The sequence below is a fragment of the Marmota monax genome, unplaced genomic scaffold, assembly GCF_021218885.2.
Source record: "Marmota monax isolate L192 unplaced genomic scaffold, Marmota_monax_Labrador192_F-V1.1 WCK01_AAM20220418_F8-fsc00022, whole genome shotgun sequence".
In the NCBI taxonomy this organism is placed as follows: domain Eukaryota; kingdom Metazoa; phylum Chordata; class Mammalia; order Rodentia; family Sciuridae; genus Marmota; species Marmota monax.
Window position 1 is genome coordinate 28,473,069 of NW_026695215.1, and position 25,416 is coordinate 28,498,484.

General features: G+C 45.1%; 1 protein-coding gene and 1 non-coding gene across 4 annotated transcripts; one reads left to right on the plus strand and one right to left on the minus strand.

Annotated features, from left to right (window-relative positions):
• Positions 1-2,011: 2,011 nt before the first annotated feature.
• On the plus strand, positions 2,012-25,350 carry Shisa5 (shisa family member 5). Of its 3 annotated transcripts, XM_058574805.1 has the most exons (7): positions 2,061-2,220; positions 4,479-4,635; positions 12,386-12,422; positions 16,972-17,055; positions 23,511-23,626; positions 23,810-24,022; positions 24,188-25,350. In XM_058574805.1, the coding sequence occupies exons 2-7, from the start codon at positions 4,605-4,607 to the stop codon at positions 24,265-24,267; spliced, it is 561 nt and encodes a 186-aa protein (XP_058430788.1). In that variant the 5' UTR covers positions 2,061-2,220; positions 4,479-4,604; the 3' UTR covers positions 24,268-25,350. The 3 variants fall into 3 exon arrangements, with proteins under 3 accessions (XP_046287497.1, XP_058430788.1, XP_046287498.1); XM_046431541.2 differs by lacking the exon at positions 12,386-12,422 and having other exon boundaries at positions 2,012-2,220; XM_046431542.2 differs by lacking the exons at positions 2,061-2,220; positions 4,479-4,635; positions 12,386-12,422; positions 16,972-17,055 and adding an exon at positions 22,333-22,470.
• LOC124084642 (U6 spliceosomal RNA) lies at positions 13,668-13,774 on the minus strand. The gene has a single exon (XR_006849178.1). It is a non-coding gene; the product is annotated as a U6 spliceosomal RNA (small nuclear RNA).
• Positions 25,351-25,416: the final 66 nt, after the last annotated feature.

Genomic DNA, 25,416 nt, shown 5'->3' on the forward strand with positions numbered 1-25,416 from the left:
AGCACCACATAAAAATAAAATAAAGGTGTCCATCTAAAATAAAAATATTTTTTAAAAAGGGTTGGGGATATGGTTCAGTGGTTAAGCACTCTTGGGATCAATCTCCAGTACCCAAACAACAAACAAACCAGGGACTAGACACCTGTTGGAATGAAAGGGGTACTGGGGAGAGGCCTCATAAGAAAGGCTGTTTATGGGGTACAGACCTCACTGCACTGGTTCCTGGCTGCCCCCAGTCCTTCCGCCTTGTTACTATGGCTGGCATTTTTATGCTAAGCTGGTCTAGCTGGTCTGGGTTCTCACATTATGTGTCCTTGCATAGATTTGTGTCTCTGCAATCTTTTGACAACCCACATTTGGCACAACATGTTTGATTTCTGCCTTGGAGGGGCCACTTTCCCCAGACCACTAGTGGATATGACTTGTATACCTGACCTACCTAATGCCCACACATGTGGGCACATGCCTGTCAGGGATATTGTTGCAATTTCTAAGCCTCTGTGGTACTCTTGGCCTCCACCATGTCCTTTCCAAGCACAGTCCTGACTGAGTCCTAAAGCAATGGGTAACCATGAAGGTCTCACATAGGCTGTCTGTGAGCTGTGAGCAGATGAGGGAGTATGGGGGATCCTAATACTAACAACGTCAGGAGGGTAAGGCCAGGTGAGAGGCCCCTGGAGGATCTGGGAGTGGACAGTAGCTCAGAGACACCAAAGGTAGGTGATGGGAAGTGAGAATGGACCTAGGAGCTTGGCTGAAAACCAAGTTTGTGGATAGGGCAGAACGGAACAAGCAATCCCTGGGAAGACAGAAATAATCTCTGGGGAGGCATATCTGGGGCATAGAACAGGGATCAAGGAGGATGGTGGGAAAAGGTGAATGTGGAGGGGAACAGGTGGTCATACTTTAGGGGAAGGGGAATCTGGGCTTCATTCAGCTTTGGAGAGTAAAACTCAGAAGGCAGAGGTAGGATGAGGCTGTGTCAGGAAGGATGTGGTTCAGATTTCTCATTAAGCCCCTCAGAGAGGGATCTTGCCTGGAGACAGTCATATCCCTGCCCCCAACATGTGTGCCAAGCCCTTCTCAGCCAGGTGGTATTGGGGATTTGCTGGAAACACAGGACTTCCTCTCCCTATTCTAACTCCCAAGCCTGGGAAACTGTGCTGGAGCCATCCCAAGTTGTCCCTTCAGATCCCATCTTTGTTCACAGCAATGCCCCTACCTCCAGATAAGATAGGTGGCACACAGAGAGTACACATTGGCTCAGGTCTCTGTTGGTGTATGTTTCATGCCTTCTGCCTTGAGTATAATGACTGGCTGTGACAGACACAGGGTGGGGACAGGTCAGAAGTCCTGGGCATAAAAAGAAGAATGCTTCCTTTCCTTACTCTGCCAGGACCTTTGTGCTCCACACTGAGGGGGCAGGAACAGCTGTCAGCCCTGTGCCAAAAGATGGCCCTGGGAGCTGCCAGTTCCTACCCACAGTCCGGGCTCCTGAGCCAGGGGAGCATGCCTGGTCTGAGAGCCCGGATCACCAGGGGGATGGAAGTGTCATCCCAGGGCGTGGGGTTCCAGATTGCCTTCAGAGCCGGGGTCCTACACAAAGTCTTTCAGAAGGGAACTGGCATTTGCTGGGCGTCTACTGTGCTAAGGTCTTCGCTGAACCCTTTTCCTATCCCTTCACCTGGACTTTAAGCACCTCTCAAAGAAAAGATCCTCAAAGCAAAAGAGGAAACCGTGGCGCAGGGAGGGAGGGGCTAGGCACGGCCTTCCAGAGGCATACAGTAGGCGCTCAAGTGTTAGTTTGCAGATTCCCACTGGGACCCTCTCCAAGCCCCGAGGGCTGGGGACTGGGGGTCTCCCCTATAAAGTATCCGGTGAGCAGAAGGCAACTTGGGTGCTACGGCATGCGTGCCGGAAACGCGTCCCAAGTTTTCCGCGCAGACACCCAGCGTGTAGCTGGCCCCAAGGCTGGGAGGGGCGTCCGCTTCCCCTCCCTCCGCACCCCTCCTCCTCTACCGGGCGGGGGTTCCGGGAACCGGCCGAGGCGGGGCAAGAAAGTGGGCCGCCGCGCTGGTCGCTGAGACTCTGGCAGCCCCACAACCCTGTGCTTCCGTCTGTCCATTAGTCCGTCTGTCCGTCCAACCATGGCTGCGCCGGTCTCGGCACGACCGACCCTGTTGCTGTTGCTGCTGCTGCTGTTATCGCCGCCTCCGGGTGGTGAGCCTGGGGGGAGGGGCGGTGTGTCCTGCCCAGGGACAGGGTCACTCACTTCCCTGTGCTGCTCCTAGGACAAGCCAGGCAGCACCAGCCTCACAGTGCTCCCCGCCTAATCCTAATACCCGCGAGGCGGTGCGCCAACTTTACGACGGACCTCTTCTCCACTCCAGCACTCCACCTCGCCTGAATTCATACTGCCTAGACCCCAGGCAACTGCCACCTTTGTTCTGTCCTGGCATGGTGACGAGGGTTCAGCCTTCCTCTGATGTTCTAGGGGATTGAGTCCCCAGAGGCTGGAGTAGGATTCCCTTGCCTGGCATTGACCAGGCATAGCAGCAAGGAGGCGGGGCCCCTCCCTCAGAGGCTGTCCCTCTCAGCCTCTGTTTCATGATTGGGGACCCCCCCCTACCCCGTCTCCCCTCCCCTCGCCTACCCCCTTCTCCACGCCCCTCTCGCCTCCTTGGCCCTTGTGTTCCTGCAGGCGCCAGAAGAGACACCACCACCTTGTATGTGATTGTAGACTGATGACTCAGACTGGAGAGGGCAGGCTAGGGGCCTTTTAGGGATGGGAATTTAAAACAGTCTTCTGCCCATCCTTGAAGAGCCAAAGACACTTTGGGGCTGGTGATTTTCTGGAGGAGAAAGGCTTTGTTTCCTGAGGGCTAAGACAAAACTGGAGGACCTGGGGTGGAGAAATGAGAAGGGGGAGTTCTGTACTTAGAATGAGTAACCCCTAGAGTGAGCATGAGCCTGTGGGAGGGTCCCAGGCCCCATGTCTGGGGAGCCTTGAGCAGAGTGATTGTCAGAAGAGCATTTGTATCGTGGCCTGGGCCTGAAAGACTCACCAGTATGTGTCTTCAGCCTGACCTGGCCTGTAGCTCTTGCTGTAAAGGCCCAAGTAAAGGTGGATTCAACTTAGCTGCCACAGCTGGGCCATGCTAAGAATACCTGTTTTCAGGTGGCCACCTAGCTGAGCTGGGCCTGTCAGTGGTCCTAACCTCTGCTCTATAGCTTTGCCCAGAGAAGGGTTTTTCCTGGAATTGCCAAGAACAAAGTGCAGCCCCATGGCACTTTGTTTCTCAAGGAGTCACTCAGTGTCTCTGTCTTTAGGCTGCCCTCTTCATAGCCTCAGGGTGCATGATACACCAACTACTCTGGGTTTCGAGACACTGCCTGGGGGCTTGGCCAGTTTAGGATTGTGAAGTCTGAGGCCCACGTGCTGTGCCAGGATTGTTTCCAGGCTTACTTCAGGGATTATCATCAGACTTGTCCTCAGCCTACTGTAGTCATATGGGCCTTTCTGTTCCATTAGGGATCTGCCTTGGCAGAATCTAGTACTATTCCTCTGGCTTATGGGGTCTAAGTCTATGTTAAGGTAGCCTAAGGAAACATGAGAACATCTGACTGTAGCATCTTCCTGAAGGTTTGCAAACCTCAGAGGCCTGGGTCATTGGTTTTCTCAGCATGATATTGTATATTGAAGTTTGCAAGATTGTCACTAGGTTCCACCTCTGTGTCTGACAGTCCTTGTGAGAGCTCCAGGACTTCATACACTGTCACTGAGAACACAGATATTTCCTAGGCACCTGCTTTTATGGATATTTGTGATGGGTGTGACTGGCTGACTGAATTGGTCAGGAGTCAGCCTGCAGGCATTTGGGGGCTTGTGAAGGTCAGGCCCTTGCAGATGTGGTATTCAGTAAATTAAGCTGCTGTGGCTGAGTGATTTGGAGAGAAAATGAGGATTACAAACTGAATAGTCCAGTGTCTGGTCTCTGCAGGTGGTCAGGAGTATTACCATTAAACTGCGTACCTGCTGGTCTTGGCAGCTTCTGGAGGAGGTGGCTTGGAGTAAGGTCTGGAAGGATGAGTAGAGTTGAAGGTGGGAGATGAGAAACAGGCAGTGTGGCTAACCTGGAAAGTTGGAGTGATTTTTCAAGGCCCTTTGCAGTCTTCATCCTGCTTTGAGGACTCAGCCTGATCTTGAAGCAGTGGAAACCAGGGGAGGTCTGAGAGTGGGGAGAAGCCCAGTCAGACTCAAACTTGAAAATGTCACTCTTCATCAGAAGGCCAGCAGATTGGCAGGGGGAGAGAGTGAGATCAGTTAGGGCACTTCTGCTGAGGCCCAGGATAGAGGGCAAGGCTGGACAATTGGCCACTGACAAGTATGGTCCAGAGCATGCTTGTGCTTGGTGGCTGTGCTGGGGAAGTCTCTGTGCCTGTGGGTCAGAGGGAACAGGTGTGCTTGTGTCTTCTAGCCCACGGCGAGGTATGCATGGCTGCTCCTGGAAGCAACCTATTCCCTGAGTCCTGTCCTGATTTCTGCTGTGGTTCCTGTTTCGACCAATACTGCTGTTCTGATGTGCTGAAGAAATTCGAGTGGAATGAAGAAATGTGTGCTGTACCTGAGACCAGGTTGGTACACTGGTGGATGATCGGAGCCTCATTGCCGCAGGAGAGTACTGCTCCTTAGGCCTGTACACCCTCATAAGATGATGACTGGGCATTGGACCCCCTCCTCTGGGCTTGATTCACTAGACCTACACAATTTGTCCTTTGCTCTGCTCCCCCATCCTCAAGGGCACTGGTTTGCCCAGTCTTGGGCAGAGCAGGTTTCTTAGGCATGGGTCAGTGACCTCAGCTGGCTCTGTCCCTGTGGCTCACGCTGGGTGTGTACCTGTATCAACATGCCCTTAGGGTGGGCATCTGGGTGCCAGGTTGCATCAGGGGTCACTCCAGGGGAATTGGGCTGCGTGAAATAATCACACAAGAGACAGAAATATCTTTTTCTTTGGGGGTGCTGTGACAGCTCCTCTGACCTTAAGGGTCCGCAGAAAGAGAGAGAGAGAGTGAGCGAGCACATGCTTACCCCTTTTACTAAGGAGAAGCCATTCAAATGAGGCAAGGGGTCAGGTTTCAGGGGGCTGAGTCTACTTAATGATGTCTGCTGTCAGCAGGTTGACTGACATCTAGGTAGGACACACCCAAGGACAGAGTAAGAGAAAGGGACACACAAAAGGCGTTTCCATGGAACATTCTATCCAAAACAGGGCAAGGGGTAATATTATAAAGGAATAGGTGAGCATAGCTCCACCCTTGGGGATGTAGGAAGGCATGCCCATGCACGAAGACACAGTCACTCGCACCCTAAAAGATGGGGGCAATCGTCTCCGTTACCCAGGCAACCAGATCTCAGAGTGACCTCTGACAATGCCACAATGCCACACCTGTCAGCAGGGGAGACAGACACAGTCACCAGCTAGTCGGCCTCCTACATCTGGGTGTAAGTGTACCCATAGTGTGTGCATGCACCTGGTTGTGTGTGTGCTTTGTGCAGGGCACAGGGTATGAGTGTTATGTCCTCCCAGCATGACCCATATTTACCCTGTATCTGGGGTGTAGATTTTGTCATGGCCTTATACCAAGGTATATCTCCCTTTGCCATATTCTGTGTTTTTTTCATGTTTGACCACAGATGTAGAGAGTTGAAGTGGTCATACTCCTCAGCTTATGTCAGGTGCTCATCACTGGTTTGGGCAAGACTAGCCCCTTTCTGCCCCCCCATCTTATATATTTACTTAAATCTTTCTGACCATTCTATTCCTCTCCTACTCCATAGGCAACCAGTCTGCTGAGCTTAAGGTATATCCTTTAAAAAAAAAAAAAATATATATATATATATATATATATATATAATTAGTTATAGGTGGACACAATATCTTTATTTATTTATTTTTATGTGGTGCTGAGGATCAAACCCAGTGCCTCACACGTGTAGCATTCTGCCACTGAGCTATAGCCCCAGCCCTAGTTATATCCTTTTAATTGTGTTCTTGCCAAGTCTATATTATGTTGTGGGCACATATGTAGGATTACAATGAACTCCCTTACTTTTTGCATTCTGTGTAGTGTTTGTATGTTTCTGTGTGCACATCTGGCCTGTGCCCACCAACTGTGTGATTCTCCATGGTGTGAGTCCAAAAGTGTTGCCATCATAGATGGCTGTGGTAGGTATCCTTATATAGTTCCTCCTTTCCTCTTTTTATGGAGCCTATAAGAATTACCTGAAAATATCTACTGGAGTACAATTGCTGGATCAGAGGGATGTCACTGAATTACTAAGGACTTCCCAGTGCTCTTGGGAGTGGCTGCATACTTCTCAGCCAAGATTGAGGGTTCCCGATAGATAGATCATATTCTACCCTTTTACTTTCAGTTTTTGGGTATCTTTGTATTTCACAAATACCTTAATTTAAAAAATTTTTGTTGTTGTTGTTGTTTTATTTCTTCCCTTCCTTCCCTCACCCTGCCCCCCACCTCCTTCCTTTGTCTGTCTCACTATGTTGCCCAGGCAGGCTTCGAACTCCTGAACTCAACTAACTCTCCTGTCACAGCCTCCTGAGTAGCTGGGGACTACAAGTATGGGCACCTGGCCTATGATAATTAAAAAAAAAATAAATAAAAAAGCAGGAACATTTATTCCATTTAAGTGTAATGTATTGGCTGGAGGTGTAGCTCAGTGATAGAATGTATGCTTAGCAGGTGTGAGGTCCTGGGTTTAAACTCTGACACTATAAAAAAAAAAAAAAAGATGCTAAGCCAGGCACGGTGGTGCACATCTTTAATCCCAGCGGCTAGGGAGCCCAAGGCAGGAGGATCACGAGTTCAAAGGCAGCCTCGGCAAAAGCAAGGTGCTAAGCAACTGAGTGAAACCTTGTCTGTAAAATATAAAATAGGACTGGGGATGTTGGTCCAGTAGTCGAGTGCCCCTGAGTTCAATCCCTGATACCAAAAAAAAAGGTGTTAAATGTAGTGAAGTTATTGATATTATAGAACTCTATTTGCTTCCTGAATAATGTCTTATAACCACTCAGTTTACATAATTCTCAACCCATCCCCCCAGATTGTTTTATATACTGTTACATTGTACACAATATACTCTGTGTATTATTGTATTATTTTATTGTACTGTTTATCTCTCTTGTTCTGTACTTCTGTACTTTCTTTTTTTTCTGTATTGTTTTTATGCCATTTTTTCCCACTATTTACTTCTTTTCTAACTCATGCCTTTAATCCCTTTTTCTTGCCTTATTGCACTGGCTAGTTGCAGATGTCTATGTCTTATTTCAAATTTTGAGGGAGAGCATTCAGTCTTTCACTTATGATATTACCTGTAGTTTTTTAATAGGTGCCCTTTATTGGGTTGAGGAAGTTCCCTGCTATTCCTGGTTTAATTGCAGTTTTTTTTTCTTTTTAGTTATAGATGGACACAATATATTTTTTGGGTAATATTATTTTTTAGTTGTAGTTGGACACAATACCATTATTTTATTTATTTATTTTTATGTGGTGCTAAGGATTGAACCCAGGGCCTTACATGTGCTAGGCAAGCACTGTACCGCTAAGCCACAACCCCAGTCCATGGACACAATATTTTTGTTTTATTCATTCATTTTTATGTGGTGCTACGCAAGCGCTCTACCACTGAGCCACAACCCCAGTCCTCACTTGTAGTTTTAATCTCGAAGGGCTATTTTTTTTTGTATCAGGAATTGAACCCAGGGTTGCTGAGCGACATCCCCACCCCTTTTAAAATATTTTATTTAGAGACAAGGTCTCACTAAGTTGCTTAGGGCCTTGCTAAGTTCCTTAGACTGGCTTTGAACTTGTGATTCCTCTGCCTCAGCCTCCTGTGCCACTGGGATTACAGGTATGCGCTACTGTGCCCAGCAGGGTGTTGAATTTTGTCTAATGCCTTTTCTCTGTTGAGATTTTATGATTTTTCTGTTTTATTCTCTTAATATGATAAATTATGTTAATCTCATTCTAAAATAATATTTTATCTGAGCATGGAACTTAGTTTTATGGCTATCATTGAACTTAGGTTGATTGTATTTTTCTCTTGGCATATCGAAGGTTCTATTTTAGTATCCATTATTTCTGTTCAGATAGGAGTAAAACAGTCAGTGTGTCCCTCATTTAAAATAAATCTGGCTAGGCAAGTACTCTGGCATGACCTCTACCCCTCAATAAAAATCTCTTCTGAGGACTTTTTAAGATTTTCTTTGGGGCTGGGGATGTGGCTCAAGCGGTAGCGTGCTCGCCTGGCATGCGTGCGGCCCGGGTTCGATCCTCAGCACCACATACAAACAAAGATGTTGTGTCCTCCAAAAACTGAAAAATAAATATTAAAAAAAAAAATTCTCAAATATGTGGTGATTCTTAGCTGAAAGCTCATTTAAAAAAAAATTCTTCTTTGATATTGTTCAGTTACATTATAATATATTTAGGTATGGGTTCCTTTTAACTTTTGGTGCTATGTATTTGTGAGCTTTTTAAATCTGTGGTTTAGTATCTCTCATTAGTTATGGAAAATTTTCTATCATTCTTTTTTTTTTTTTTTTTTCTTTTTTGGAAGTACTAGGCTTGAAACTAGGGCTGAGCTATATTCCCAGTCCTTTTTATTTTTTTATTTTGAGACAGGTTCTTACTAAGTTGCCCAGGCTGGCCTTGAACTTGTGATCTTCTGCCTTAGCCTCCTGACTAGCTGGGATTTCAGGCATGTGCCACTGCACCTGGCCGTCATTATTTCTTTAAATATTACTCCTTCCCCCGTCTTCTCCTTTTCTTCTGAAACTCTAATTAGATACATGCTACTCTTCTCCCTCCAGTGTCTGTTTTCTAGCTTCTCTTCCATATTTCGTCTCCTTGATGCTTGCTGAATAATGTCTTGTAACCACTCAGTTTACATAATTCTCAACCCATCCACCCAGATTGTTTTATATAATTTCATTATACACAATATATTCTGTATATTATGCACAAGAAAGCACACAAATAAGTGTACAAACCAGTAATTTGTCACAAAACTTACTACCAGCATATACCACCACCCAGAAGTGAACATATATCTGCAACTCAGAAGCCTATTTGAGCCCACTCCCAATCAGTATCTCTCCCACCTCCTAAAAAGGTAACTATTATTCTAACTTTTACATAACTTTTTTCTTCTCTTTTCACTACTGGAAATTGAACCCAGGGCCTCACATATTCTAGGCAAATGCTCTACCATTGAGTTACACCACTAGTCCATTTTTTAGAGTTTTAAAAAATCCTTCTTGCCAGCATGGTGATGCATGCCTGTAGTCCCAGTGACTGGGGAGGCTGAAGAAGGAGAATCACAAGTTCAAAGCCAGTATCAGCAACTTAACAAGACCCTGTCTCTAAATAAAAAATAAAAATGGGCTGGGGATGTGGCTCAGTGGTTAAGAACCCCTGGGTTCAATTTCTGGTACCAAAAAACAAAAAAAAAAAAAAAAAAAACTTTCCTTCCTTCCTTCCTTCCTTCCTTCCTTCCTTCCTTCCTTCCTTCCCTCCCTCCCTCCCTTGGTGTGCTTTCCCACTGAGCTACATCCCAAGCCCCCCCCCCTTTTTTTTGACACAGGTCTTGCTTAGTTGGTAAGGCTGAACTCAAACTGGCAATCCTCCTGCCTTTGTCTCCCAAGTAGCAGGGACTATAGGCTACTGATTCTGGTAAACTTTTCTTTAGAGTTATAATGCTCAAGTATGCATCTCTAAATTCCATGGTTCAGTTTTGTCTTTCTTCTTGAGGGGAGAATAGCTTCTTTGGAGCCTTGAAGAAACTTTTTTTTGTATGTTGGGGTTGAACCCAGGGTCTGTTCATGCTAAGCACATTTTCTACTACTGAGCTACCCTGCCAGACACCAAAACTTCCTTAGGTAATAGATAACATACACATAAAATTAGACAAATCTGAAGTATATAATTTTAGTGAATTATCACAAGATAAAGACTTACATTTGGAGGGAAGGGAAGAATAGAAGTTCATTGGACTAGACAAAGGAGAATGAAGGGAAGGGAGTGGAGATGGAAATAGGAAAGACAGTAGAATGAATTGGACTAACTTTCCTATGTTCATATATTAATACATGACCAGGGTTTACTCCACATCATGTTCAACCACAAAAATGGGATTCTAATTAGAGTAAGTTATACTCCATGTATGTTTAATATGCCAAAATACATTCTAGTGTCCTGTGTCTCTAAAAATAATTAAAAAAAAAACACCTCACATTTATATAACCATAACCTATTCAGGCTAAGAATAGAGCATCATAGTACCCAGAAGCCCCTCACATTCCCTTTCATTTTACATCTCTTCTGTTTTCCCCAAAGCAGCTGTTTGCCAGCTTTCTCTTTCTCTCTCTCTCACATATGCATACAGGTATGCCTACATACAAAATCTATATATCATACATAGATTGCCTGTGGTTTGGTGTGTTTTCTTTCTGTTAATATTGTGGAGTTTGATACACATTGTGTTATTTCCTTGGTGTATGGTGTTATAATATTCACCATAACTTATTTATTCATTCTAATGTTGATGAATATCTGGGTTATTTTTATTTTTTTGTCTATTATAAATGGTTGCTGCTATGACCTATAACTATTCTCTTTTTTTTGGTATTGGGAATTAAACCCAAGGGTACTCTACCACTGAACCATATCCCCAGCCCATTTAAAAATTTTTAAATTTTGAGATAGGGTCTTCCTAAATTTCACAGTCTGGTCTTAAACTTGACTTAGCCTCCTGAGTTGCTGGGATTATTGGTATGCACCACTGTTCCCAGCTCTGCTTTGAGCATTCTTTTTTTTTTTAAGTTGTAGATGGACCCAATATCTTTATCTTATTTATTTACTTTTATGTGGTGCCAAGGATCGAACCCAGTGCCTCGTGCGTGAGAAGCAAGTGCTCTACCACTGAGCCACAATCCCAGCCCCTGCTTTGAGCATTCTTGTACATATCTTTTGGTACCCTTGTTTATGCTTTTCTTTTCTTTCTTTCTTTCTTTTTTTTGGGGTGGGGGGTTATTGTGACTAGGGGTTGAACTCAGAAGCCTTTAACCACTGAGGCATATCCTCAGGCTTTTTTTTTTTTTTTTAGTTGTAGATGGACACAATACCTTTTTTAAAAATTATTTTTATGTGGTACTGAGGATCAAATTCAGTGTGTCACACATGCTAGGCAAGCAGTCTACCACTGGGCTATACTCCAGTCCCCTCAGCTCTTTTTTATGTTTTATTTTGAGACAGGATCTTGCTAAGTTGCTGAGGCTGGCCTAGAACTTGCAGTCCTTCTGCCTAAACCTCCTGAGTTGCTGGGATTACAGGTGTTCACCACTATGTTCAGTTTGTTTGTTTCTTTCTTTCTTTCCTTCCTTCTTTCTTTCTTTCCCTCTCTCTTTCTCTTTTTCTTTTTTCTCTCTCTCTGTTTCTCTCTTTCTCTCTTTATTTTTCTTTCTCTCTCTCTTCCTTCCTTCCTTTCTTCCTTCCTTCCTTCCTTCCTTTCATTGGGGATTGAACCTGGGGCACTTTACCACTGAGCTACATCTTCTTCCCTTTTTTAAAAAAATTTGTTTTGAGACATAGTCTCACCTAATTGCCCAGCCTGGTCTCAAACTTATGATTATTCTGCCTCAGCCTCCTGAGTCTTTGAGTATATGCCTAATAGTAGATTAAGAAGGAATCAAGTTTCATTTTCAAATATAGATATCCAGTTGAACCAGGACCATTTACTGAGAAAAGTGTTTTTTTTTTTTTTTAATCATTCTTCAGTGACAACTTTATTATCAACTTGAGTGTCTATATAGGCATGGATATGTTTCTAGGTTCTGTTCTGTTGCACTGGTCTATTTGTCTATCTTTGAACTAATAGAAGACTCACAATTACTGTAGTTTCATAGGAAGGCTTGATATTTTTCAATAGAGTCGTGGTTATTTTTGGCCTTTGTATTTCCATATAAATTTTAGAATTAAACTGGTGCAATGGTGCATACCTATAATCCCAGTGATTTGAGAGGCTGGAGGCAAGAGGGTTACAACTTTGAGGTCAGCCCGGGCAATTTATTGAGTCCCTGTCTGAAAAAAACAAAAAAACAAAGAGGGCTGGGATATATAGCTTGGTAGTACAGCACCCCTGGGATCAATTCTTAGCACTGTAAATTTTAGAATTAGTTTCGTAAAACCATCTTGGATTGTATTGACTCTATAGACTATTGTATTTATTGACTGTATATGATAGGCTGAGAATTTTCCAAAGTTTTTCTTTTCTTTCTTTCTTTTTCTTTTTTTCTTTTTCTTGCAGTGTTGGATATTGAATCCCAGGGCCTCGTGCATGCTGGGTAAGTGCTCTACCACTGAACTTACCCCTAGGCCCAAATTTTCCTAATCTTTATTATGATTAGTTTTTGCTAATTCCGTCTTTGATTCATTTTTTTCTTTTTGCATTTTACTATAAGCCATCAAGAAAAATTAAGCTGCTCCTTCAACGTTTGCTTAGAAATTTCTTTAGCCAAATATCCAATATATTTCCTATTTCCTGTTCTCAGGATCACTCACTTTTTTTTTCTTTAGTCTTTGTAAGATCTTCTTTTCTTTAGTCTCACTGTGTTCTTTTTTTTTTTTTTTTTTGTGGTGCAAGCGAAGCAAGCACTCTACCAACTGAGTTATATCCCCAGCCTTCACTGTAATATTAAACATGTTATCCTAATGTCAGTGTCTGATAACTTCAGTACTTAAAGTCCCTGTGGATGTTTTTATTGTCAGTTATTGCTGTTGTTTTTCTGTTCCTGTTGTTTAGTGTCTTAGTGATCCTGAAAAGTTTCGATTGTGTGCTTGATGGTACATTTGCAAAATTGATTATAGAAATTTGGAGCTCAGGACTCTCCAGGGACATTAGCACTCTAAGATCACTTTGGCCTGATTGCAGGGCTGAGATGATTAGAAGCTCCTTTCTTCTCAAGAAACAGCTTTTCAGGTCACAGTACAAGTGGATGAGTGTCATCAGGGCCTCCCACCCTTGTAACTCCCCTAGGAGAAGAAAGACCTTGGGTATGATGCATATTTATGATCTTTGTTACCAGCCTTACTGCCACTGGGTCCCAGCTGTGTATTCTCCATGTCATTACCCTCCAATGCTTTCAAACTGATTAATTAATTAATTAATTAATTATGCAGTGCTGAAGATCAAACCCAGGGCCTAGCTCATGCTAGGCAAATGTTCTGTCCTGGAGCTGGCACAGTGGCACATGCCTGTAATCCCAGGGGTTTGGGAGGCTGAGATAGGAGGATTGAGAGTTCAAAGACAGCTTCAGGAGTGGTGAGGTCCTCATCAACTCAGTGAGACCTGTCTCTAAATAAAATACAAAATAGGAGATGTGGCTCAGTGGTCCAGTGCCCCTGTGTTTAATGCCTGGTACAAAAAAAAAAAAAAATTCTACACGGAGTTAATTTTCAGCTCCACACTGATTTTTTTTTTTTTTTAAATATGAAAGACTCTCTTTCAATATCAGGTGCCACTCATTGTACCTTGAGTGTGTCTTCTTGAAAAGAATATACAATTGTCAAATAATCTTTTAAGAACTACACAAAATATGGACCACTTCACAAATTTTCATGTCATCCTTGTGCAGGGGCCATGCTAATCTTCTCTGTATTGTTCCAATTTTAGCATAAGTGCTGCTGAAGGGAGCAGCCCACAGTAATTTTGGGGGGTTGGGGTACTGGGGATTGAACCCAGAAGCATTTCACCACTGAGCCCTTTTATTTATTTATTTTTTTATTTTGAGACAGAGTTGCTTAGTTGCTAAGTTGCTTAGGGCCTAAGTTGCCAAGGCTGGTCTGGAACTTGTGATCTTCCTGCCTCAGCCTCCCAAGTTGCTGGGATTACTGGCATGTGCCACTGAGCCCAGGTGGAATTGGCTTTAAAATAATTCAGAAAAGGGGGACTGGGGCTGTAGCTCAGCAGTAGAGCATATGCTTAGCATGCACAAGGCCCTCAATTTGATCCCCAGTACTGCTGAAACATAATTATAATCCAGGTTAAAAAAAAAAAGTAGGAGGAGGTATATGAAACAATAGTGTTCAGAGTCCTGGTAACTATGGAAAGGAGTGAAAGATACATAGTTCCCCTGAGTTCAATCCCCGGTAACCTCCCCCCCCCAAAAAAAAAAAAAAATTCCAGAATTACAAGAATTTCTCCTTAACTGTTAGCTTTCTTCATTAAAAATGAGGCCTTTAGACTTAAAATCAACATACTATAGTGATGCAGCCACGTCAATATTTATAGCAGCTCAATTCACAATAGCTAAACTATGGAACCAATCTAGATGTCCTTCAATAGATGACTAGATAAAGAAAATGTGGTATATATATATTCAATTGAATATTACTCAGCTTTAAAGAAGAATGAAATTATGGCATTTGTTGATAAATGGATGGAGTTGGAGAATCATGCTAAACAAAATAAACCAATCCCTAAAACCAGAGGCTGAATGTGTTCTCTAATATGTGGTTGCTAATTCACAATAAATGGGGGCACTAGAGAAGTAGAGTTACCTTAGATTAGGTGGAGGGAAGTGAAGGGAGGGAAGGAGTGGGGAGGTAGGGATAGGAAGGATAGTAGAACGAAACAGACATTATTGCTTTATGTATATATGTGACTGCATGACCAATGTGATTCCACAACATACACACTCAGAAAAAGGAGAAATTATATCCCAGCTATGTATAATATATAAAAGTGCACAAATTCAGTCTACTGTCATGTATAACTAATTAAAACAAATTAAAAAAATTTAAAAATAAGGCCTTTATATTTTTATTTATTTTATTTTAGGTGCACTTAACCACTGAGCACAACCACAGTCCTTTTAATTTTTTTTTTTTAAATTTATTTATTTTTAGTTCTCAGCGGACACAACATCTTTGTTGGTATGTGGTGCTGAGTATCGAACCCGGGCCGCACGCATGCCAGGCGAGCGCGCTACTGCTTGAGCCACATCCCCAGCCCCCTTTTAATTTTTTTATGTTGAGAACAAGGTCTTACTAAGTTGGTTAGGGCCTCACTAAGTTGCTGAGACTGGCTTTGAACTTGCAATCCTCCTGCCTCAGTCTCTCAAGTTGCTGGGATCGCAGGCATGCTCTACAGTCAGGCTAAAATGAGTTCTTTAAAAAGAAATACGACTACCATATCAGTGATATATTTGGCGTAATTAACAGTAACTCTGTAGCTTTCAATATTAGTGTGTGATCAGTTACTTCCCCTATCTTCCAGAATGCCTTTCCAGAGGTGGTTGGTTAAAGTCAGAATCCAGACAAAATTATTTTATTAATTAATTTATTTTTACAGTGCTGGGAATTGCATCGAGCCTTATATATACTAGGTGTGTGCTTTTTACCTCAGCCTTAGGTTACCATTTTTAATGTATCTATTGTACCTATGATTTTCCCTTTTTATTCTACTTTTTTCCCTCTGTTTTGTATCTTTTTCTTTTCCTTACTTAGTCTTGCTAGAGGTCCTTCAGCTTTGGATTTATCTTCTCTATTATTTTCTGTGGCTGTTATTTACTGTTTGGTTTCTTCCTTGTTTTTTGGGGGGGTTTTCTCTATTACTTTCATTTTTTTTAATGGTACTGGAAATTAAACCTAGGGGTGCTCTACCTTTGAATTATACTCCCAGCTCTTTTAAGTTTTATATTTGCAGAGAGATTCTTGCTAAGTTATACATGTCTGACTCCAATTTTTTATTATTCTGCCTCAGCCTCTTGAAGTAGCTGGAATTACAGGCATGTACCATTGTGCCATACTGTGTTGCTTTCACTTTTATCTTCTTGAGTTCAATAGTCTTATATATTTTTTTAAATTTTGGTATTGGAGATTGAACCCAGGGGTACTTTACCAGTAAGCTACACCCCCTTTATTTTTATTTTTTTTTATTTTGAGACAGCATCTTGCTAAGTTGCTTAGGGCCTTGCTAAATTGTTGCTGCTGGCCTTGAACTTGTGATCTTTCTGCTTTGGCCTCCCAAGTCAATGGGATTATAGGTGTGCACCACCATGGCCAGCCAATCTTGTTTATTTTTAACCTTTTTTCTTTCCTGATAAATTCTACTAAAAGTATAAATTTCCCTTCAAGAACTACTTAGGCTATATTTCATGAATTTTGATCTGTACTATTTTTTTTATAATTTTTTATCTATATATTTGTTAATTTCCTTCATGATTTCTTATTTAACATACTATAATTCACAAGTTTTTTAAAAATTTGTCTTTTTGAATCATGTTAGTTAAGTATGTGGGGTGTGTGTGTGTGTGTGTGTTTTGTTTTTTAAGCACTTCTTTTATTTATTTATTTATTTATTTATTTGGTACCAGGGATTGAACTCAGGGGCACTCAACCCCACTGAGCCACATCCGAAGCCCTATTTTGAGACAGGGCTACTTAGTGCCTCCCTGTTACTGAGGCTAGCTTTGAATTCAATCCTCCTGCCTCAGCCTATTGATATACTGGGATTACAGGTGTGCACCACTGGGCCCAGCCCTTTTTTGTATTTTTAACTTTGTGACAGCATAGTCTCCTGTTATTGGTTTGTAACCTTACCCTATGTGGTTAGAAAAGATATGTTGTATATCTGTCTTTTGAGAACTACTGAGACTTATTTTGTAACATTACATGTGGTGTGTCCTGGATACTGTCCCTGGTGCACCTGAGAAGAATGTGTGACATTGCAGTGTGAGATTTGGTGTGTGTAATAGCTCTTCTGGAAACCTTGAAAACTACCAGTACATGATAGCTTTGATTCATGTTATGTTTATGCCCTAAGATAGTGTGTTTGTTCCTGGTATGCAGGTGGGGTTCAAGTGGGTTTCTCATGAGCTTCCTTCTTTGCAGTGCACCCATCCACACGGAGCCACTGGAGCAGCTGGGCTCAGCGCTGAGGTTTGGATCTGGCTTTGACAGTGACCCCATGTCAGGGTAAATAAAACTGTGATGCAGCTTCCTGGTAGAAGTGACAAGTGGGCTTGGTGAGACCTGTAGGGGCGGGATGGTGCAGAGTCAATGCAGTGGGGCCCCAAGGAAGTTGTCATCATGTCTGACCATCAGAACTTTTATTTACCTTTTTTGTACCAGGGATTGAACCCAGGGGCACTTAACCAAGGAGCCACATCCCTAGCCCTTTTTAATTTTTGATTGAGAGAGAGAGAGTCTCACTAAGTTGCTTAAGGCATATATATATATATATATATATATATATATATATATATATATATATATGTATTGCTGAAGCTGGCTTTGAATTTGTGATCCTCCTGCCTCAGCCTCCTGTGTCACTGGAATCATAAGTGCACACCACCGTGCCTGGCCAACAGGACCTTTAACTTTTATGTTGGAGAATTGTCTTCCTTAATGTGTTGGGGTGGGGGGCAGCTGTGATGGGGTGGGGCAGCGGTGACTGATAGGCTTAAGTGATAGAGGAGGAAGTGACAGGTGGTGAAGGCAGCAGTGATAAAATGTGAGGTAATGATGGTTGTTTTAGTCAGCTTTTTTTTTTGTTGCTGTAATTAAAGGACCTGACCAGCACAACTGTAGAGGAGAAAAGATTTATTTGAGGGCTTATGGTTTCAGAGGTCTCAGTCCATAGAAGTCCAGCACCTTTCCTTGGGGTTCCAGATGAGGCTGAATATCATGGTAGAAGAGTGTGGCAGAGGGAAGTAGCTCACATTATCAGAAAGTAGAGAGAGACTCCACTCTCCAGATAAAATATATACCCCAAAGCCATGCCCCAATTCCCACCTCCTCTAGCCACACTCTACCACTTCAGTTATCACTCAGTTCATCCTTATCAGGGGATTAAATAACTGATTGGATTAAGATTTACAGCCCAATCATTTCTCCTCTGAACCTTCTTGCGTTGTCTCACACGTGAACTTTTGGGGGACACCTCACAGCCAAACCACAACAATGGTGATGGTCATGGGGGCAGTGGTGATCAGATGAGGCGATGGTCAATGGTGGCAGTCGTGGTGGTGGGGTAATGATGGCTATGATCGGGGCAATGGTAGGGGCAGTGAGTGTGGTGATAGGGTGATAACGGTGGGGCAGAGGTGCTGGGAGAGCAGATGCCATGGTTATTGTATCAGAGTTTATGGATCATAGTCACTAGTCACTGTGTTGAGACCCTCATCTCAGGGGACCTAGAAGCAACCCTGTTCCCCAAACTCCAGTCCCCTTGACCAGGCTCCTGCCCTGTCTTGTCACCACCGTTACAGGTGTTGAAATGCATGTTTGTGTGGGTAGAGTGAGCATGCAGCCACGTGTGCATGTGTTTTCTGAAGGGAGTCTGTTTCCTGAGCTGTCTCCTGCCCTGATGTGTCTGTAAGTTCCTTTCAGCAGAAGGGGCCCACTCAGGCCTAGTTGCCCCTTTGTTTTCCTTCCCTCCTTCCTTCCTTCTTCCTTCCTTCCTTTCCTCTTTTGTAGTCCTGGGGACTGGTTGTTCTTTTGGCAGGACAGGTACTGAGACCTCAATGAGCTCTTCCACATCCAGGGAGAGCCTTCATGCAGGAACATGGGCTTTCAGGTGGCCCCATAGGATATTCTGATACCCAGCTATTGTAGACCTGGGGGCAGCCAAGACTGAGCCTCAACTTGAGTATAGTGGGTACTATAGAAGGTTGTGTGCAGTGCTGGGGTCTATGTGGTGTTTTAGGAAGAGGACCACTCTGGCTTCTCTAGAGGATGAAAAGAGCAGATGGAGTGGGTATGGCAGACAGCCAGTGGAAGTAGCTGTGGCCCGCTGGCCAGAGGTGTTGGAGGTGAGCAGGGAGACAGTACTTGAGGGGAAGGATAGGGGGAGGGGGAAGATGGAGTCTGGCCTTTAGCAGCTGCCAGCCAGCAAGACACAAGAGGGTGGACAGACATAGGGGCTGCCCTGGTCTCTTCTTTGGAGACCGGGCTGGGCATCCATCCCTGTGTGGGGATACAGGACATATGCAGGATAAGTCCTACTCATGGGTTTGGGGTGAAAGACTCATCCCAGATCCTTTGGGTGAGAACAGTGAGAAAAATGTTGAGGATTGAATCTGAGGGTCAGCGGTGTTTGAGAAATGGCAGCAGGAGGAGATGAGAGAAAGGGTTCAGAGAGGGGATAGAACATCAGGAAGTTCAGGAAGGTAGTATTGTAAACTGCACTGTGAGTTGGGGACATCACCTTGCAGAGGCATGGTGCCCTTGGCAAAAGCTGTTCAGTGGAGTAGATTGAGAATTGCGTTGAAAGTGTGTACAGTGAGACAGCTCCCTGGAGAGACTTGGCAGTGAACAGAGGAGTGAGATAGGAATTGGAGGAGGAATTAGTGTGCAGGACTTTATTGGCAGTGGTGGAGACTTGAGCTGTGAGAGTACAGAGGTGATAACATAGAATAAGGAGTCTTTTTCTTTTTCTTTTTTTTTTTTTTTTTTTGATACTGGGGATTGAACTCAGGGGCACTTGACCACTGAGCCACATCCCCAGCCCTATTTTGTATTTTATTTAAAGACAGGGTCTCACCGAGTTGCTTAGTGCCTTGCTTTTTGCTGAGGCTGGTTTTGGACTTGTGATCCTCCTGCCTCAGCCTCCTGAGCTGCTGGGATTACAGGCATGTGCCACCATGCCCTGCTATCAGTGATACTTTTGTGAACACCCTCAGGTGGTTGCCTTTCCGAGTCCCTAGGAGACACCCTTTCTGCTGGGTATTCCTGTGTACCATCCTTGGCTGAGGGCTCTGTTTGCCTACTAGAGGGTTGGTTCTTTGGTGGAGGTCCAGCTCCTGCTGCCCTGGCTGTGGCCAGGATCTTGGGAGAAGCCTAGAGGAGGAAAGGCCCTGTGGGCCAGAGGTCTGCACCAGTTCTGCCCCCATTTTCTCTTATCAGCTTTCCTCTTTTCCTCATCTTGAGCCCTCTCCTTTGGCTCTCATCTCTGGGTTACTTCTTGGGTTCCCGAGGAATGAGGCACCAGGTTCTTAGAGCACAGGGACCTGGAAGAGCCCAGACCTGCCTCACCTGGAGACATCACACCCTGCTTGGGTTGTGTCTTCCTTCAACGTGGACCTTGGCTTCCCATAGTATGGCCGTGTGGCCTGTTGGCTTTATGTCAGCCCAGGTCTTCTCTACCTTGCTTTGGCAAGTGACTCTTGCCCTGCCCTGTTGAATGGTTGGTGGCCTGCATCGACTTGGTGTGTTTCCTCTTTAGAGTTTTGTTGGTCCCTCTATCACTGTTGTTTTGGATCCTGATTTCATTGTCCTGTCCCAGCTCCTTGCCACTCACAGGACTATTGGACTTGACTGGTATGTTTTCAAGGACCTGAGTAGTAGAATCTCTGGTCATAGTAACTGGGGGGCCAGTCACTATTGACCCTCTGCCCTGACTCTGCTGTGACGATGAGCAGGAAAGACAGGTCCATGAGGTGAGATGTGAGAGCATCATGAACCTGGGATGTCTTCCTGTCCTCAAAGTGTTCTTTCTGTGGTTCTTGGGCCCACGCACTGCGTTATGGACTGTCTGGTGTCTTGCCAGTATCATGGGTTGTCTTAGTCCAGAGACAGCTCTTTTATTGTCTAAACACTGGGCATCTTCCACCTCCTGGAGGCCCTCAAGCCCCAACCCTCAAGCTGTTCGCTCCATTGGTCTCCTGCTTAGGCTGACTCTGTCTTCTGAACTTGATCTTCAGACTCCTTGATTTTGGCTTGACCCCTTTTGGGGACGCCCCTTCCTTCCTATTGGTGGTGTAGTTCCATTAATTCTGAAACCTGATGTGGCCATGGTCCTCTGCCACATTCTGCAACCGCTCTTGAGTGTTGCTTGGTTTCCTCAGAGCATCAGGCCTGACAGTCCTGCCAGGGGCTGCCCTTGGGGTCCCTGAGTGAATTTAATAATTCATTTATTAGGAACCTGCTATGTTTTAGGCCCTGGAAATATAGTAATTGCCTAAGGCAGGTGTAAGATGCAGTTTATCAAGTGCTCACACAAAGGAATTATTATTATTATTTTTGGTGGGGAGGTGGTTTACCAAGGACTGAACTCAGGGGCACTGGACCACTGAGTTATATCCCCACCCCTATTTTGTATTTTATTTAGAGACAAGGTCTTGCTGAGTTACTTAGTGTCTTGCTTTTGCTAAGGCTGGCTTTGAACTCATGATCTTCCTGCCTCAGCCTCCCTAGCTGCTGGGATTACAGTCATGCACCACTGCGCCCAGCACAAAGGAACTCTTGTTTACATATTGAGGTAGAAAGGAACTTAATTCTGTAAAAGCATTTGTCAAGAAGCCTGACCTCATCTGTAGGGAGCTGATGCTTTGAACTGAGGTTTGAAGAGCGAGAAGGAATTAATTATGTAGGAGTGAGGATGGGGGGAAGAAAAGCACCCACCAGGCAGAAGGACCTGCTTGTGCAAAGGCCCTGAGGTAGGATACAGCATAGTACTTTCAAAAACTGAAAGGTTCATGTGACTGGAGCACAGACAAGGAGGGAGTGTGAGAGTCCCAGATCATGACAGATTTTGTAGATCTAACAGGGAGTTTTATTTAAATTTTTAGTTAAAAATTGGAAATTTCTTTATTTTAAGTTTATGTCTAGTTAGACAAACTCCAGACTTTTTTCTTCTTTAATTGTCAACTATAATATACATACAGAAAACTATACATATACCCACAATTTAGCAAGTACTTTACTTATAAAGCAAATTATTGTTTCCAACAGCTAGAAGAGTCATAGTGTACATTTCAGCAGGGGGTGCCATGGTCAGACCTGATAGGATGGTGCAGTGGGGTGGCAACTGCATCTTAGTAAGGCCAAATAGAAGCTTGGAGAGTATGCTGGCAGAAGAGGAGAAGCAAAAGGGACCTGCTGGAAGTATCATGTTTGTCATCCAGGGCCCTAGGGTTGTGCTGGAGGGGGTAGGTGGATGAAGGTGCTCATCTGGGAGAATGGCTGCAACAGAGTAGACAGTAGGGTGGTGAGGAGCTAGAGGTGAGCTTGTGTGTTGTTCAGGCATGCCCAGGCTGGGGCATCTCTCAGATCCCCCAGTGGAGCTATTCTGGGTAGCAGACAGCTGAGGCAAGTGAGGATCAAAGGTGGCTCTGGAAAGGCTCCCAGTGCCTTGGCTTCTCCTTCTCCCCCTTAGTCCCCTCCTGGCTGCTGGCACCTGGGCCATGACTGTGTCTTTAAGAGGGTGGCTCCAGGGCCTCTTGTGTCTGTCCTTCCTGCCGCTGACGTCAGGGATGGGCAGGACTGAGGAGGCGATTTGCTTTTCTTTTCCTTGAAAGGGGAGGAGATTGAAACTGAGTGGCCTCTCTTGAAAAGGGGAAATTCCAGGCATGCAGGAGGCCCTAGGGTGAAGGCGGAGGCTAACATGGGGTGAGCTTGGGCGCCATTCTTTAGAGACTGAGACAGGAAACAGAGCTTGCTCCAGAACTGACGCTGGCTCTGCCTGGGCATGTCATTGATTGTGTATGAATGTGGGTTCCTACATTCCTGCCTCTAGTTGGGCAGGGAGACAGCTATGGTCTGATGGTCCTGTCTTAAGGGCTTGTACTGGCCACTTGATGGTGATGGCTCCCATCCTGGGAGCTTGCCTGGGTGCTTTTGAGCCTAGAGTGTGCAGAGCCTTTTCTTTGGCTGGGGAGCCCAGCCATACTGAGAGTGTGTTGCTCCTCTGGGCTGTGAACTGGAAGCCCATGTTGGGGTAGGGTGGGACCCACACCCTCCCTGGCCTCCAAGGTGGCACATGCCCTGTAGCTAACAAAGCTATTTCCAACTTTGAATGTACATGGTGCATTTATTTACCAAGCATTTACCTTCTATAAGAATACTTTGGGGTCCCTGGGAACATGGGAGGATAGTAAGGGGCCCTGTCTATCTTTGGAAGTCTGTTTTGGTGAACTTCCTACCCTGCTTTTTCACAGGGCAAGCCCTCATTCTGTGGGCACCTGGGTTGGTCAGGGAAGTCTCTTACAGAGACCACTGCTCTGCCCACCCTGCCCCTCCAAATCATCCTGTCTACTTTTAGTTTTCTCATCTAGGAAGCAACCATGCCACAGTACCTAGCTTGTGGCACGTTCCTGATAGCCATCTGCTTTGTGGTTGCAGGGGCCGGGGTGGTGATGGACAAGGTGTATATGCAGGAGGCTGAGGGTAAGGTGCAGAGGACCTGAGAGGGGAGCAGAGGACAGACCCTGGGCTAGGAGCTTTACAGAGCTCCTAGCTCACAAATAACCCCATTTTACATGTGAGGAAACTGACACTGAGACAGGTTCAACTACACAACTAGGAAGTTTCGGTATCTATATTGCTTAGAGTCTTTTTTGGTAAGAGGGATGTTCCTTGGAGCAGTTGAGGTATGGACTGCTTCTCCTGGGAGGGGGAGGGGCCTTGGGTCATGACCAGCTCTTTGGCAGGTTTGGAGCAACTGTAGCCATCGGCCTCACCATCTTTGTGCTCTCTGTTGTCACCATCATCGTCTGCTTCACCTGCTCCTGCTGCTGTTTGTACAAGATGTGCCGCCGACCACGTCGTAAGCATGCCCCACACCCCACCCCTCATCCTACCGGGACCCTTCTTCTGTGCAGGTCCAGATTCCTGGATAGGCAAGGGCAGCTGACCAGAGCCCTACTTTGGCCAAGCTGGAGGGATGAGGGGCAAGCCAACCCGCAAGACCTGGGGAACTGGAGTGTCTTAAATGGGATTCTCTTTGCAGCCGTTGTGACCACCACCACTGCCACCACTGTGGTGCATGCGCCTTACCCTCAGCCTCCAAGTGTGCCCCCCAGCTATCCTGGACCAACATACCAGGGCTACCATCCCATGCCCCCGCAGCCAGGGATGCCAGCAGCACCCTACCCGACACAGTACCCACCACCCTATCCAGCCCAGCCCGTGGGCCCACCAGCCTACCATGAGACCTTAGCTGGTGAGTACCACTGCAAATTCTGTGACTCTGCCTGCCCCTCAGCTCATGCCTGTGCCCCCGTATCCCAGGGTATGTCATTGGATGTTTCTGTCCCTTTCTGCTAGCCAGCCCATTTGCATTATAGCCCACTGTGCCACAGCTAACTAATGTCCTCTTTACTTTCAGGAGGTGCAGCCATGCCATACCCTGCCAGCCAGCCTCCTTATAACCCGGCCTACATGGATCCCCCAAAGGCAGCCCCCTGAGTTTGCCTCTCTAGCTGCCACTTGATTATGTTGTGTGTGAGTGGTGTGCAGGCACAGTTCTTTACTGCCCTGTGTGTGGTGTGTGTGTCCTGTCTAGACACGTGGCTTCCTCTGATACTGACCAGGTAGGGAACAATCCTTGCCAGAGTAGGCTGGGACCAAACTTTTGCTTCCTCACTTGAAATCATGCTTCCTGAAATCTCAAGCATATTTAAAAAATGGGGTAGGTCTTTTCCAACTCACTCCAGGGTTACCAGGTTCAGTCTGTCACATTAGGATTGCAATTTTTATGGGCACCATGGGCCATGTATTCTGGTTTTAGGAATGGCCAGTTGCTGCTCAAAATCATGGCTTTTTCCTAGGGTTTGGGTTACCCTTTGCAGAGCCTGTGCTGTGAAGCAGGCAAGTAGACAAAGTATGGGATCTGGCTGAAGCTCAGTGCTTTGGGTAGGTGTCCCTGGAGTGGGTGCCATACTCAGTGGAGGTTGGTCGGCTCCTGATGTCAACACACCCCAGGCACAGTCCCATCTACCTGACAGCTCTCTATCTGGACTGTCCTTCCATCCTTCCTGCAGGGCCAGATGCACTCATGATTCCTACCACCAGTGGGGAAGCTGTCCCCCTTGCTGCCCGGCCCCTGCCACAGGTGGGCAAGGGGGCCTTTCCACCAACACACTCAGGTATCCTTCCTGCAGTGTTTTTTACTTTTAGCCAAATATTTTGCCTGTTTTCTGTTTTAAGATGTGTGATAGTTGATGTGAAGCTGAAATGTATGGAGAGAAATTGATCCACAACCTAACCTCTGATACTCTGATTCCCCTGGTCCTAGCCTGATAGGAATATCCAACTCATATACCCCAATCTATAGTTGTCCTAGCAGTAGGGACACCAGGGCCAAGGGACCATCTGGACCAAAGGTGAGGGTGGGGGGCTTCGGTGGCAGCTCTGACCCAGATACAAATACCTCGGTGTACCCTGCCCCTGTTAATGTTTGACCAGGTCTGTTTTAGCTTTCAATCTGTTAATGTGTTTCTAAGAGTCTAGAGTCTGCACCCTTGTTTATAATAAAAACAAATATTCAGAGCTGCCATCTCCTTTTTTTTTCAGAGCCTTAGTAACTGGGATTGAGCCTTAGGCTGAGTATTGTTT

Bases quoted from the DNA above. Each gene is read 5' to 3' on its own strand.
- Shisa5 (XM_046431541.2), top strand. From the start codon at position 2,148: ATGGCTGCGCCGGTCTCGGCACGACCGACCCTGTTGCTGTTGCTGCTG. The intron at 2,221-4,478 runs GTGAGCCTGGGG...TGTGTCTTCTAG, and splicing joins GTTATCGCCGCCTCCGGGTG to CCCACGGCGAGGTATGCATG. The intron at 23,627-23,809 runs GTAAGCATGCCC...TTCTCTTTGCAG, and splicing joins GATGTGCCGCCGACCACGTC to CCGTTGTGACCACCACCACT.